At 38.6% G+C, this 17,329-nt stretch overlaps 1 protein-coding gene across 1 annotated transcript in view; it reads right to left on the minus strand.

The window, feature by feature from the left end:
- Positions 1 to 17,329, minus strand: part of NME8 (NME/NM23 family member 8) — a gene marked incomplete at its 5' end in the record, with an annotated part of 88,019 nt that overhangs the window by 14,859 nt on the left and 55,831 nt on the right. The window contains one exon of the mRNA XM_081932600.1: positions 10,947 to 11,039. Coding sequence (XP_081788726.1) covers positions 10,947 to 11,039 — 93 coding nt within the window. The remainder of the gene's footprint in view (positions 1 to 10,946; positions 11,040 to 17,329) is intronic.

Genomic DNA, 17,329 nt, shown 5'->3' on the forward strand with positions numbered 1-17,329 from the left:
TTGATGCCCGGCTGTCAATGGATGACCATGTGGCAGCCGTGGCAAGGGGGGCGTTCCACCAGGTTCGCCTGGTGCGCCAATTGCGCCCCCTACTGGACCAGGATGCCCTACGCATGGTCACTCATGCGCTGGTGACGTCCCGCCTGGATTACTGCAACGCTCTCTACATGGGGCTGCCCTTGGGACGCGCCCGGAGACTGCAGTTAGTTCAGAACGCAGCCGCGCGGGCTGTGATGGGGAGTACGAGGTACTCCCACGTAACACCTCTCCTGCGCGAGCTGCACTGGCTGCCTGTGGTTTTCCGGGTGCGTTTCAAGGTGCTGATTACCATCTTTAAAGCGCTCCATGGCACGGGACCTAGTTACTTGCGGGATCGCATCCTCCCACATACATCCCTGCGGCCAATACGCTCACACAGGGAGGGACTTCTCCTGGTGCCGTCCACTAGGCAATGCCAGCGGGCGACACCGAGGAGTAGGGCCTTCTCTGTGATGGGCCCAACCCTCTGGAATGACCTCCCCCCCCGACATTAGAACCACTTCTGACCTCCGCTCCTTCCGGCAAAAACTGAAGACCCACCTGTTCCGATTAGCAGGCCTGGCATAATTCAACTGTCCCTCCTGGCAAATGTATTATATCTGGTTATTTTAGGGCCTTTTTAATTTACTGTATTTGTTTTTAGGGGTTTGAATTTATTTTATATCTGCTTTGTACAGTTCTTTTAACTACATTTTAACCTCCTCCATGTCAATTGTCAACTGTACATATTTAATTTAATTTTATTGTATCCTGTTATATTTTGTATGAACTGTACACCGCCCCGAGTCCCTTGCGGGAGAGGGGGCGGTCTAGAAGCATTAAATATTATTATTATTATTTATTATTATTAAACCTCACTTGGTCTCCAACTGAGAATGGATCTCAGCAATTTTGTCAGCCAGATGCTTTGTAAATTCCTCAATACAACCCTAAAGTTGAACCTCAGAGCCCCTTTACCCAAAAGGGATCAGAAAACCAGGGCCATCAGGCAGCACTTTGTGGACCCAGTAAAAATGGTTTGATGTTTTTATTAGTATTTGTTCTCAATTTTAACATACAATTAATGTAAACATTAACTGTAATGTTCAGTAAAATTACTGTAAAATGGATAAGCTATCTCATTAGATAGAACAGTGGTGCTTATGTCGGTTGGTTTAACATGCTTAAAAAAAACAAAGACCCAATTTCTCAACTCCCAGATCCAGGAGAATAAAAATCCAGGTCTTACTCATTTATCTTATTGCCTCATCTCTAGCTATTCTTAAAACTTTTTCCAGATGTTAAGTGCAGCCCTTCCCAATCAAAGCTTGTCTAGTACTGTCATGTCCTACTCTTTAGGCAGACCAGATGGAAGTGCTTTGTAAAACGAAGGCTTCTCTAACTTGCTTTGCCCCAAACAAAATACAATTGCCATGTCAAACTAGCATACCTACCTAATAGCTCCTCTGAATAGGAATGATTCAGGGGTGGGTTCCGTCAGTCACTACTGCCGGTTCACTCATGGGTGCGTGCGCTTGATGCATGCTGTGCACGCATGCACAATACAATAAAAATTGTTCAGCACATGCACAGAAGCAAAAAATAAGATGGCACCGCCCATGGCATCGCCCAGAGAACTGGTTTGGGGTCATAGCAGGCCTAGGTCGCTATCAGTTCTAGAGACCCAGGCTGCCAAACTACTACCGGTTCAGCCAAACCAGTCAGAACCGATAGGAACCCACCAGTGGAATGATTGATATTGACATTGAAAAACCAGAATTGTTTATTTATTACATTAATTGTCCATCATTTATTAAGAAGGTCAATATTTCCCTCTTATTTCCCCCCAAAAAACTTTGTATGATAGGTTGAATTGCAAGAATTCATTTTCATTCCAATCTACCCTTTCTTCAGAGCCTTTTTTGATAATGACTACTAAAAATAAGTCATGCCAGAAAGCATATTATAACTAAATGCCACATTGCAGGCATGCTCTTACTTTCAGCTCTAGTTTAATCATTAAAACCAAATAAGCATGAACTTAGAGCACCAAGGGAAGAGAAGCACCAAAGACAAAGCAGGTATTTGAGGTAGGTCAAGGCAAGAAACAGACATGGCAGGATAAAAATCCTGTCTAAGTAATTTATGACGCATAAGTAAAATCAAAAAGGAGTTATTTTGCGCTTCTTTCTCAAAACTGGATTTCCCCCCCTCAAAGTTCTCTCTTAACAGGTTAACAGTTCATTATTTCTATATTACTTAAATGAGTGTTTAATAGGATTGTTAAAGCCAAAACAAGAATACTAGCTAAAAGTCTTACAGATAAACAGAAAAATGAACTGCCAAAGAAAATAGACCTTCAGATAGTTAAGAAAGTGAAATACTTGGGAATTTACCTAACAGCTAGATGTGCAACACTTAAAGAAGATAATTACATGAGGCTAATATAACAAATTAAACTTGACCTGAAGAAGTGGAAAAACCTGCAATTGTCAATGACAGGAAGGATAGCAACCATAAAAACAAATATTCTGCCAAAGCTATTGTTTTTGTTTCAAACAATTTCTATAAAATTAGAGAAAAAAATATTTTGATGAATTAATACAATAATATTGAAAAATATATGGCCGGGGGAAAGAAGGGAAAAAAGACTGAAAATGTTACAAGACTCAGAGAATAATGAGGGCTTTGGGCTGCCATTTTGGGAGCTTTACTACCAGGCTTCTGCACTAACAGTAAAGAATAAATAACTCTTAGAAATAGAAGATTGTTACTGCTGGAGGGGCATGAACTCCAATTGGGATGGCATGCCTTCCTGTGGTATGAAAAAAATAAAATAGATAAATACATTCAAAGGTATTTTATAAGAAACACTCTATACTTAATATGGGAAAAGGTAAAATAAAAAATGTGAATATGAAAATTCCAGCCTGGCTTTCCACAATGTAAGCACTGATGTTCAAATGTTGTAAATTTGGGGAAATTTGTAACCTATAAAGATATCTCAAATGAGAAAGGGGAACTTAAAACTAAATAGGAATTACAAAATGAAGAAGTGGATCTCGCATGGTGGCCACATCTGCAAATACAATCAAGATATGTGAAAGACGCTGGAATATATGGCTTTTATAAAGAACCAATAGCGCTTGATTGGATACTATTAGGAAAAGGTGAAAAATTAATAAAGAAAATATATACTGTATTTTTGGAGTATAAGACGCACCTCCCCCCCCCCAAAAGAGGGTGAAAATCTGGGTGCATCATATACAATGAATACAGCATTTTTGGCCTCCCAAAACCCCACCCTGTGGACCCCATTTTTCGCAAAAATTGATGCACGGTGGGCTTGGGAGGCCTGCAAAGTGCTCCTGGGGGCTGGGGAGGGCAAAAACAAGTGAAAAGGGGGCCATTTTTCACAAAATGGGGGTGTTTTTGCCCTCCCAAGCCCCCAGGAGCATTCTGCAGGCCTTCCAAATTCTCTGTACAACCCATGTTTTGCAGAAAAATGGCTCATTTTTGTGAAAAACAGGCTCATTTTTTGCTTGTTTATGCCCTTCCCAGCCCCCAGGAGCAACAGGCCTCCCACACCCTCTGCATGCCCCATTTTCGCAAAAACAGGCCCATTTTTTGCCTCCCAAACCTCCCATGCATTGCATTCCCCACCCCCCACCCCAGTCCCAGGGAGCATTTTGCAGGCCTCCCAAACTCTCTGTATGCCCCGTTTTTCACAAAAAATGGAGCAAGCAGAGGGTTTGGGAGGCCCACAGAGTGCTCTTGGGGGCCGGAGAGGGGGAAAACTTATTTCAAATTGATTTTTTCAAAATCTTGGTGTGTCTTATACTCCAGTGCGTCTTATAATCAGTAATTATACACTAGTTATTTATTAAGCCTAAAATGGAAGATGAACAAGTGAAAGAAACAATGATAGCAAGGGCAAATAATTCTGGATATACAACAGAACTAGACAAATGGCAAAAACTTTGGGATAGAAATTATAAATTGACAATATAAGGAAAGCTATACAAAACTATACAAAAACTACATATAAGGAAAACTATACAAAATGTTTTGCCACTGGCAAGACTAGCAAAGATGTTCAAAAACATGTCAGCCAAATGTTGGAAATGCAATCAGATGCCAAGATCATACTACTGTATATGGTGGACATGCCCAAAGGCAAAAAAAAAAAAAAATGATAAAGCAACATATAGACTTAAAGCCAGAAATATTTTTGTTAGGTGTATTACCAGAAAACTATAATAAACAGGTTGTATATTTAATATTGCATGTGTTGACAGCAGCAAGAATTATAAAATATTGTAAAAATGAGAGAACTCCTACAGATGAAAGCATTATAAAAAAATATAAGAGTGCAGAAATTGATAGGTTAACATTAAAGATAAAAGATAGAGAGGATAAAGAATACTTTTAAACATGGGATTTGTTTTATAATAATAGCAGAGGTAGACATTAGAAATTGGGAGAATACTATTATATACAAGTAAATATTGTTATTATTATTGATATTACGTTTAGGTAAATTGACCCAGACAATACACTGTTTATTAAGCACTCATTTTGGTTAAAAAAATGTACAAATAAAATTTATATTTAAAAACAACTTTTCAAGGCCAAACCTGAAAGCAGTACATGATTGCCTGTGAGTCAGACAATCCAATGTAAAGCTTTGAAATTCCTTAGGCCGTTAGGAGTTACAATCTGCCTCATCTAATACTTGTACAATAAGATCAGTTGACAGATTTGTTGTACTCTCAGAATAAATTAGCTCACATTGCAGTACCAGGAGTAACAATAATTACTGTTAACAATAATTCAGCTGAATAGTTTTGCCTCTACCAGGCATTCAACTTACTCCATTTCTTCTTTCAGAAAAAATGAAGACACATCTGTTCATCAAGGTGTTTATGGAAGAACTCCCTTCAAATTTTCTTGTTACTAATTTAATTTTTTGGCTTTTAAGAAGTTAATTTTGTTTTTTCAGTTTGTCTGTGGATTTTAAGCATTGTGATTATTTTATTGTTGTTTTATTTAAGGTTTTTCATTTTGTTAGAAAACAGTGGCATGGAAATATAGCAGTATGGAACATTTCTAAACAACCTGAAAAAATTATCCTAAATAAAAAAAGAATAGGACAAAAAATATTGAACTAATTCATATTATTAAAATTATCTGCTGAAATATTCACTATAAAATGCCCACTCACCAAAATAACAATTCAAGATTTCTAATTTCTTCCATAAGTAGGAATGCAAAGCTATTCATATTATCTGGTTTCCTATGACTAATTGGATAATTGAGCTAACTATAATGAACTAGTTCATTAGAATTAAGAGATAAGAATTAATTTAAACATCTTGGAGTCAACAGAACCACAACAGAAATTAATATTTCCTATTAAATATATAAAACAGATTATGTGCTTTATATCAAAAACACTAGAACTTTAGAGAGGAAAAAGGATGCAAGGCACAACTGATAAAAGAATATGGAGGTAGAATATGTTATAGAAGAGAATATGTTTAGGTTTCAGTACATGGATTAGTTATATGTTGTTTGCATTATGTAGTAGCTCTTGGTTAAGAATGAACGTGTCACTATATTAGAGATGCACTGATACAGGTCTGGAATAAAATTAGAGAAAAATACTACATGAAAATACTGACATGGCTTTCCACTATGGAAGCCATGACACATCCCAATACACTAGATCTATCAAAAATGGTTAGATATAGTGAAATTTTAGACATCCAAGGAAATTTAAAAACAAATCAGGAATTAAAGGAGCAAAATATAAATATAGACTGATGGCCATACCTTCAACTACAATTGAGATACAAAAAATATGTAAAATAATATGGAATATACACAAAATATACAGAATTACAACAAATAGATAAAATGTTAATTGACCCAGAAAATAAATTCATAATGAAAATTTACAAATATTTATTAGAAGTAACAGAAGAAGAAAAAGTTAAAGGTTGCATGATAGTGTGGGCCAAAAACTTTGGACGCAATATAGATTTAGTGGATTGGGAAAGAATTTGGAACACAAATTATAAACTAACACAATCAGTAGCACTCAAAGAAAATATGTATAAAATGTTTTATCGTTGGCATTTACTACCAACGAGATTGGCTAAAATGTACCCAAATATGAGTCTGACTTGCTGGAACTGTAAAAAACATACAAGGGACTTTCTATCACATATGGTGGACCTGCCCTGAAACTCAAAAATTTTGGACAAAATTTTGGAAATGGGTGCAAGAAATTACAAGAGAACAAATAAACTACAAACCCGAACTCTTTCTGCTGGGAATAATCAAAGGAAAATATACAAAGAAAATTAAGTACAAATTAACACGTCTGCTGACCACAGCTAGAATAGTGTTTGCCCAATGCTGGATATAAAATAATATCCCCTCGAACAAATTAGTGATACAAAAATTTTTGGATTGTGCAGAGACAATCCAAAACAAATTAACACTAAAATTAAAAGACAAAGAACAGTCGGAATATTATGAAATTTGGAACAATTGGTATATTGTGTGTGTGTGTGTGTGTGTGTGTGTGTGTGTGTGTGTGTGTTTTCGTAGATTTTCACGGGTGTAGGTATGCTGGTTTTGTTGTATACAACAAACCAGCATGCATGCATGCATGCATGCATGCATATATATATATATATATATATATATATATGTGTGTGTGTGTGTGTGTGTGTGTGTGTGTGTTGTAATTGTACTGATAAATAAATAAAGGGAGATTAGGATAGATCTAGGATGATCTAGATAGATCATACCAGGGGTTGTAACATAAATACATATATATATATATATATATATATATATATATATATATATATATATATATATATATATATATATATATATATATATATATATATATATATATATAGTATTTGTGAATATATATATTCGTAGATTTTCACGGGTGTAGGTATGCTGGTTTTGTGTATTCGGGTCTTTTCCTGTGTAAGATTGAGATTGTCTTGGCAACGTTTCGGCAAGATCTCACTTGCCATCCTCAGGCTGTAGATTGTAGATTAGGACATCCAGAAAGGGAAGTTGGTTCCCAGAGAGAAATCTTCCAGATGCCACAAGCTCTATGGCCTCCCCAAGATACACAAAGAAGGGATACCACTCAGACCCATAGTCAGCTCCATAGGCTCACCTCTACAGAATCTTGCCAAATTCCTCGCCAAACAACTCCAACCCTACGCAGAATCCATCACCTCACACGTACAAAACTCACTCCACTTCACAGAAACAATAAAGAAACAAAACCTACAACCCAGCGACCTACTCGTGAGTTTCGATGTCATATCCCTCTTCACCCAAGTGCCTTTAAAAGAAGCCTTGCCAGCTATCCAGAACAAACACAACCCCCCTAAACACATCCTGGACCTGACCAACCACTGCCTAACCAACACATACTTCATCCATGATGGACAAAGATACAAACAGATAGAAGGAGCACCCATGGGATCACCCCTATCACCTGTCATTGCAAACTTATACATGGAACATTTTGAAACCAATGCCTTAGATAAATCTGAACACAAACCCAAACTCTGGCTTAGATATGTTGATGACACTTTCATGATTTGGCCACATGGGAAAGAAAAACTGGACAACTTCCTCACACATCTCAACAGCCTACACCTCAAAATACAATTCACCATGGAAATAGAAGCAAACAACCAACTTCCCTTTCTGGATGTCCTAATCTACAAAAAACCCAATGATTCCCTAGGACACACCATCTACCAGAAAAAAACACATACCAACCGCTACTTAAATGCACAATCCCATCACCACCCTGCACAGATCAACTCTGTAGCCAAGACCCTCATCTCCAGAACCAAACGCCTAGCCGACAAAGAACATCTGAAAACTGTATTACACAAACTCACAAATGTATTAATCTCCAACGGATTCCAAAGAAAAACAATCACCAACCTAATCCAAAAGGACCCCCCCCCCCAAAACCAAGACACAGAACAGGACAATGGCATCGCCTTCCTCCCTTACATCAAAGGCACCACAGATAAAATCAGCAAAATTCTCTACAAGCACAATATCAAGACAGCCTTCACCACTGACCAAAAAATAGCCAACATCTTAAGAAACCCCAAAGAGAAAATCCACCTAGAAAACCAAGGAGTCTACGAAATACCATGCAAAATCTGTCCGGCAACATATATAGGACAAACAAACAGGAGAATAAATGCACGCATCACAGAACACAAGAACGCAGTAAGAAAAAAAGAAAAAACTTACTCCCTTTTCCAGCACCTTAAAGCTACAGGACATGAAATCAATTTTGAAGGAGCCAGGTTAATCTCCAAAACAGAACACCTCAACAAGAGAATAATTATGGAAGCCATCGAAATAGAGAAACACCCCCACAACATGAATAAACGTGATGATACCTCCCGCCTACCAAACATCTGGAAACCAGCCCTAGTCAACAAATGAACACCACCCACCACCTAGGCCGTTACAATACAAAATAACAATGCACACACAGCCAGCACCAATCAGCACCAATCTACCAATCATGATACAACCACACAACCAATCATTCCACTTACTGAAACAAAGCCAGCACCCCATCCCCTCCCACCAAGATTTACAGAAAGACGGCAGCTCCATTCGCATTTTAAGCCTAGCCGACAGCAGCCTGAGGATGGCAAGTGAGATCTTGCTGAAACATTGCCAAGACAATCTCAATCTTACATGGGAAAAGACCCGAATACAACAAAACCAGCATATATATATATATATGTGTGTGTGTGTGTGTGTGTGTGTGTGTGTGTGTGTATACATACATACATACATATATATAGAGAGAGAGGTGTAGAAAGGTTTATAAACATAGAAGCGAAATAATATTTACATGTACAGGTATGATGACATAATAATGTTGTTATAATGACTAAGGTGTTGTAGAAGGAAATAATAATAATAATAATAACAACAAAACAACAACATTAAAAGAATGAACATGTCAGATCCCTGTCGTGACACTGGCATTTCTGTGGGGAGGGGGGTCTGGATCCCTTTATTCGCTTATTGCCCTCTTCCTGTTTCCTGCATATCCTGTAATCCCTTAATTTATAACCCTAGGTCTGACATCCATCTGCCCTATGCTTTGATTTACCTTTGGGGGAATGTATAAGGGGGGAGGGCCATCTGCTTTGCCTAAGTCTTGAAGCCCCCTGAAAGAAGCACCTTATCTCCTTCCCAGGATGGCCATTTCCACAACATCTTGGCATCTGTGTATTGGCTCATTTAATATTGGACTGAGGGGAGGAATTTCTAACTTTTTTATCCTAACAGAATTGCCTAAGGGGCCTTAGGCAATGCTTTGCTTTTGTCTTGCACTCACTTCCTTTCAATAAAAGATTCCTTTTGAAATGCTGCTATCTCAAGAGTTCGTACTTTCTTGAACGGGGAGTAGAGGCAGGACCTTACAGAATGTCAATGTTAATTTTAAAGAATAAGTGAATTAATGTTAAAGAGAATGTTCTTTTTTTATTTGTGTTCATATTATTTGATATATTTATATTTTAGCTTACTTCTAAGGACATTACTCCCTGATTCTAGTCTAATATTTAGACTTTTATTAGGGGATTTTAAACTATGTTTTAACTGTCTTTTCTTATCTTCATACCTCCTCCATGTACGCGTGTTCGTTTATTCTGTGTGTGTATTGTCCATATTGTTTTTTATGTGTTTTATTGTACGCCGCCCCGAGTCCTTCGGGAGAGGGTGCGGCTAAGAAATAAAATTATTATTATTATTATTATTATTATTATTATTATTATTATTATTATTATTATTATTATTATTATTATTATTATTATTATTATTATTATTAATAATAATAATAATAATAATAATAATAATAATAATAATAATAATAATAATAATAATATTTTAACTTTTTTTAACATGCAGGCTCTCATAAGTACTAAAATATATATAACTGGCTATTGAGGAACAAACAGGTTGAATATACAGAACTGTATATATAAAAATAAACTGTATTTTCTAAGAAATGTTTATAATAACAGTACTCTAAGTTGAAGATTGTTTAAAATTCTAGATATTTTATGATTACATACTGACTCTCAATAAAGCAATCACCTCTCTCAGGCTATGTATTAAAGACCAAGGAATCAAATGCATGATATTTGAAACACATTAACAAAAAATAAATGTGAGCACAGACGGAAATGGAAGTCTATACAGTATAGCAATAAACCCTCCCCCCAGGAAAATAAAAATAAAAATTCCTAGCTAATGATGACAATTTATAATTATACTGTAAAGTGGAGTGTATTTGACCAAGCAAACCTTAGAATAGTACTATATGGATAAAATAGTGATATATTGGTTAGTAAGCTAGTATCCCAAAGAGTGCCTACACTTCTGAAAAGCATCTAGTGAGACTTTCAAGCAAAAGAATGAAAACATCTTTATTCTAGCTATTCTAGCTCTTATTCTAATTCTGGCATTGAAGCCATTAACATTACCCAGCCATGGTTGAAATGATAGAAATCTTGTCTTATTATTGTGTTATATTATATTAGAATAATGATTGTTCATGAATCTAGAAGAAGACCCTTTAAGTCTTTGGGAAGGTAGCCTTGGGAAAGCTTGGGAAGATAGCCTTGAGAGAAATTCGTTCATAAATTATTTAACTTCTGGGTTATTTAAAAGGCACGATCTGGTTGAACTTTCACAACTATGATAAGATGCAATTTATATCATAATTAATATTCTGTAATTACAATGAACAATATTTCCTCTATATTGAAAGCCTTTTATAGCTTAACAGTAACTGTGCCCTCACCTCCCCATCTTCTAGAGCTTATTACCTCTTCTGATTTGCTTTCATAAAAATTCCTAACTTGCTCATCAGTTAAAATCTTCTTGTCTTCTGCAAGAATGACAGAGCCTGCTTCAATAATCTTCAGTTGTAGAAAAATGCAAATATATTTAAAAAGGGAGAAATAGGTTATTTGTTTCAGTTCTTAAAGTTTTTTTTAAATTAACCAATTATTTAGTTTAAGAATATGTTAACTAATATGTTAACAAATGTACATCTTACCAAAAGCTTAAAGGAGTTTCTTTCCATTGTTAGAGTTGGTGATGATTTTATTAGAATGTTTGACAAGGTGCTGCATTCTGAGAACTGACAAAATATATTTCAAAGCCAAAGTCAATAGAGTTCCTCACCTGATCTTGATTGTATCCCTCTGTTTATGTAGCTGCACACTGCTGGCTCATATTTATCTGGTTATCCACTAAGACTCAAAGATTCCTCTCACAGTTACTGCTATTAAGCCTGGTTTCACCCAGTCTATATGTTTACTTTTGGTTTTTCTTGCTTAAGTGTAAGATTTTGCTTTGAGACCAAATTCTACATTGAATTTCATTTTGTTAGATAGGGCCCAGTGTTCATCAAGATCCATTTGGATCTTGCCTATCTTTTAGGTGTTAGCTATTTCTTCCAGCTTAGTGTCATCTGCAAATTTGGTAAGTTCCCCTTCTATTCCCTCATCTAATTTGCTTATGAAGATATTGAAGAGTACTGGGCTTAAGACAGAACCTTGTGATACCCCACTGTTTAATTCCTTCCTTGAAGATGTAGAACCATTAAGGACTACTCATTAAGTACGGTTTGTTGGCCAGTTATGATACTATCTGTCCCATTTTTTTCTAGCTTACCAAGAAGGTGGTTGTGGTCTACTTTGTTGAGTGCCTTGCTGAGCATATTATATCCATAGCATTTCGCTGGTCTACTAATTTAGTCACTATGTTGAAGAATTAAATAAGATAGGTTTTGGAAGATCTGTTTTTAACAAACACATGCTGACTGCTAGTTATTACTTTATTCTAGAGTTTGGCAGATCTGTTTTTTTATTATCTTTTCCATTATCTTCCCAGGTATTGATGCTGATCGGTCTGTAGTTTCCTGGGTCTGTTTTTGTTTACTTTTTTGAAGAGTGGAACCACATCAGCTCTTTTCCAGTCCTCTAGTAGTTTCTTGGTGCGCCAGGATTTTTGAAAGATGTGGTACAGTGATTCTGAGATGACATCTGCCAGCTCCTTTAGAATGAGGATGAGTCAGCAAAGATAGTGCCATTTTAAGAAGCCCGGTTATCGCCGCTTTAAGAAGCTATCTAGATAAAGGAGACCATTAGAGGGCGTATTTCTCTCTTCTCGTGTATCTGTCTCCTCGTATATCTATTTCCATTGTAGTTCTCCATGTAGAGTTGAAGATTGATTGATTGCCTAGTATTTGCCTGACATGTATATGTATGTATATATAGGTTCTGTATATAAATCACTGTTTATATACACAGACAAAACCTCTGTGTACTGTATTTTGCTCCTGGGTTGTCTCAAAATAATAGTCACGCTGTGCACACTCTGACAAGCCCATCAGGTCCTGGTGATTTGTATTATTCAAAATCAGACAGGTGTTCTCTTACTATTTTTTGCTTATTTTAAGTTTTATTTCAAGTCTGTCTTTTACAGTTATGTTTTTGGTAGGTTGAGCTATAGTTCCTTTTTGCATGAAGACCGATGCAAAGTATGAGTTAAGCAGCTCTGCTTTCTCTGCGCTGCCTGTTACTTCCTTGCCATCTTCTCTCTTTAGTGGACTGACTGTTTCCTTGATTTTTTTTCTTGTTATTTAAATGTTGGAAGAAACTTTTTTTAAATTATCTTTTACTTTTGTTGCAAGTCTTTATTTATTCTGAGCCTTTGCTTTCCTGACTTTATCTGTGCAAGTTCTGGCTATCTGATGATATTTTGCCTTAGTTATGTATTCCTCTTTCCATTTGTTGTACTTGTCCTTTTTGTCTTTCAATTTGTCAGAGAGATATTTCTGCAGCCATGCTGGTTTCTTCTTGGATTTCTTGTTTTTCTTTCTCAGGGGTATTGTTCTGGACTGGGCTTTTATGATCATATTTTTCAGAGTTTCCCAAGATTCTTGAGTTATTTTCCCCTTTAGGATTTTCAACCTAGGAATCTTTCCCAAGTTATCTTTGAGTTTATTAAAATCAGCTCTTTTGAAATATAAAACCCTGGTATCATTATTTTCTGTTGCTTGTGTTTGCATTATGTTGAATTCTAGTATGACATGGTCACTTTCACACAAGGTTTCCACAGTTCTAAGTTCCTTTATCACTTTTTCTCTGTTTGTAAGAATTAAGTCCAGTATGGCTGTCCTGCTAATTCCCTCCTCTACCATTTGGACAACAAAGTTGTCAGCCAGGTTGGTTAGGAACCTATTTGATTTCTCACTTGGTGCAGAATTAGTCTTTCAATTGATGTCAGGGTAATTGAAGTCCCCCCATTACTATTCTAGTGTGTTTCCTACGTATATTTGTTAGTTGGTTAGCAAAAAGGACATCTGTTTTTTCTGCTTGATTGGGTGGCCTACAGTATACACCTATGGCAATGTTGTTCTTTTTTTCTTTTATATTGACCCATATGCATTCTAGGTGGTTTTTGTCTTCGGTTTCATGCATTTCTATAGCAATATAATGATCCTTTCATACAATGCAAGCCCACCTTCTCTTTTATTGGGTCTGGTTTTTTTGAACAGTTTGTATCCTTCTATCAGTATGTTCCAGTCATGGGTTTCATCCCACCAAGTTTCTGTTATTCCAACTATATCATATCTACTTCATGTATTAATAGTTCAAGTTCACCCTATTTGTTCCTCAGTCTTTGTGCATTTGACACCCATCCTTTAGTCAGTGGTTCACGTCTAGAATTATTTGTTCTCTTACCTTTTGTTGGAAGTACAGTTGAAAAAAACCTCTTGTACACCTAAGTCCTTGACTTTCTTCGTCAGAGTGGATTGGGTTGGACAGAGGTTTTGTACTAGGTTTTTTTTTCTATGAGTGACGTATTTCCATCTGTCTTCTTCATCTAAGGGGTCAATTCTTTTAGAAGTTGTTTGAGCATTATTATGGTCAATTTGGGCATATTCTTCTTGCAAGGTTTGGGGTTTCTCATTTTGTAGGTTGAATTTCAGAGTGGTTAGCGCTTCCTCTAGACTAGGGGTATCAAACTCAAGGCCTCAGGGCCACCCTAGAAACAGCAAAGGACCAGCCAGTGGTGCCTCTGCCAGTGAAAATTAAGCTTGGGAAGCTCATGCACAGCCCTCCCAGGCTCTGTTTTCAGCTGTGATGGCCTCCTGCCACCCTCTACCAGTGAAAATGGAGGTGAGAGGGGCTACAAGTGGCCCCCCCTGAGCTCATTTTCACTGGCAAAGGGCAGTTGGAGGCTGTTGCATCTGAAAATGGAGCTCAGAAGCATGTTTTCACAGGCAGAGCACTTGGGCCACCACAGACAACCCTGACACAGGTGATGTCATGCTGGCCACGTCCAACCACCCCAGCCCCCAAGGTCAAACGCAACCCCAATGTGGCCCTCAATGAAATCGAATTTGATACCCCTGCTCTAGACCCTTTACATTTTCTTCTAGTAGCTTGATTAGTTTACATTTGGTACATACATTATATAGTTTGAGTATTCTATGGGCATAAGTGTATACATGGAATATGTTCTGCAGAATATGTTCTGCAGATCACAATAGCGTCAGTTTCTTTTCCCATGAGTGGTTGAAAAAAAGAATTCCTTCTTAAGATATAATCTAAGTGCTATTGCTATTTTTGGCAGATCTTCTAGTGCATCATTGTAACTACTTTGTCATGTCATTATTTTTAATTCATCTGTGCAATTTTCTTGCAGTAGCTAACTAGGTACTCCATTGCTTCTTCACCTTCTTTGCATTGTTGCTGTCTTTTCAGTTCTGGCTTTGTATGCATTTGTTTTTAAAGCTTGATCTTGTACATCCAGAAATCTGTCTCTTACTTTCCTGCTCTTAGCCAGTGCCATATTTTGTTATTATCTGCTTGGATTGCTATTTTTTTAAATGCATTGACCGTGTAATACTTTGCTTGCCAGGTCTCTTTTGTACTCTTCCTTTGGTTTTTTTTGTGGGCCAGTTTGGTCTTTCCAGCACTCAATAAGACTTTATGTTATACTATGTATCAGTGGTGGGTTTCTGCCGGATCGCATTGGATCGCACGATCCAGTTGGACAATGAACCCGGAAGTAATTTCCTGCCCCGCCCCCTTGGCGTTTTTTGCATTGGGGCTGACTCCCCACCGCCACCGCTGCGCTACCTTATGTTCCTTGTCTTCTGGCCGCGGCCCCACTCCGTGGAAAACATAGGCGCAATTACAGCCGGGAAGACGAGGAACGCGAGGGGGAACCCTGCCCCGCACTGATGGCCCCCGGAATCATTGCCGGCCACGCAGAACCTCGCCGCTGCTCCACGCCGTGGAAAACATAGGTGCAATTACAGCCCGGAGCAGGAGCAAAGCCCCTTTCCCAACTGGCCTTTCCTCCCTCGGAAGGCTTTGGAGGGAAGCTTCTGCAGAAGCCCGGGCGAGTGACAACAAGTTCCCACCATTACGAAGTCTCGGAGGCTGTAATTTTCTGAGCTGTGCGCGCGCGCCTGTTTTCCTAGGCATGGAGCAGCGGCGAGGCTCTGCGCGGCGAGCGGTGATTCTGTAGGCCATCAACAGTCCCCCCTCGCGTTCCTCGTCTTCCCGGATGGCATCCAGAATCACCGCTCGCCGCGCAGAGCCTCACCGCTGCTCCACGCCTTGGAAAACAGGCGCGCGCACACAGCTCAGAAAATTACAGCCTCCGAGACTTCGTAACGGTGGGAACTTGTTGTCACTCGCCCGGACTTCTGCAGAAGCTTCCCTCCGAAGCCCTCCAAGCAAGGAAAGGCCAGTTGGAAAAGGGGCTTTGCTCCTGCTCTGGGCTGTAAGCTTCCCTCCGAAGTCTTGGGATGTTCTGAGGAGCTCCCCAAGGAAAAACGCCGCTGCCAGGTAGTTAAAAGTACCTCTCTGATTCTGTCAGACTCTGTCAGTCTCTCTCTGATTCCCTCTCTCACTCCCTCTCTCTGTTCCTCTGTCTGTCTGTCTGTCTGTCTGTCTCACTCTCTCACACACACACACTGTGGTCACCTTGTTGAGTGTTCCAATCACATTTGAAACACTCAACAACTGGCCTGCATTTATGGTATTTTGCAGCATTCTGCAGGCATATATTTTGGTCCTATGACTGCAGAATGCTGCAAAATACCATAAATGCAGGCCAGTTGTTGAGTGTTTCAAATGTGATTGGAACACTCAACAAGGTGACCACAGTGTGTGTGTGTGTGTGTGTGTGTGTGTGTGAGAGAGAGAGAGAGACAGACAGACAGACAGAGGAACAGAGAATAAAAGTTTGATTGATTGATTGAGAGAGAGAGAGGGAGTGAGAGAGGGAATCAGAGAGAGACTGACAGACACAGAGAGAGAGACAGAGAGACAGAGAGGGGGAGGGAGGGAGAGAAATATAGACAGACAGAGAGAGACACACACAGAGTGAGTGATTAAGTGAATGAGTGAGAGACAGACACACCCACATACACACACAGAGTGACAGAGAGAGAGGAAGGGAGGGGGGAGAGACAGAGGGAGAGACAGAGACGGACAGACACACACACACACACACACAGAGTGAGTGAGAGACAGACAGACACACACACACACAGAGTGACAGAGATGGGGGAGGGAGGAGAGATAGACAGAGATACAGAGAGACAGACAGACAGACACCCAGAGAAAATGACAGAGGGAGACAGAGAGGGAGGGAGGGAGAGAGAGACAAAGAGCCAGAGAGAGAGAGAGAAAGAAAAAGAAAAAAGAAAGTGGGAGAGAGAGATGAAAGAAAGAAAGAAAAAGAGAACTTATGACCACAATTGAGCCCAAAATTTTGGTTGCTAAGCAAGAGCGTCGTTAAGTGAGTTTCACATTTTCCAAGTTAGCCATGCCCACCTGGTCACATAACTGGCAAGCCACTCCCACCAGGTCACATGGCCAGCAAGCCACTCCCACAAAGGAGGCCACACCCACAGAGTAGGTAACAAAAAAAATTGAAACCCACCACTGCTATGTATGCTAAGTATACTATACTTACCTGGTAAATATTTAATCCATCATATAGTTTTAGCTCTAAAACTTTATTTTACATAAGTGGTGTGTGTGTGTATTGTTATGCAGACTTTCATGAACACTTCACTAAAAAGATAAAATTTATCTTGATTTGCATGTTTTTTAACCACTAAATTGAAGTGATTTATCGTTTTGTTCTTCCAGCTTCTGTTTTTTCTAGTGTA

This window comes from Natrix helvetica, assembly GCF_964273705.1.
Source record: "Natrix helvetica genome assembly, chromosome: Z".
NCBI lineage: Eukaryota > Metazoa > Chordata > Lepidosauria > Squamata > Natricidae > Natrix > Natrix helvetica.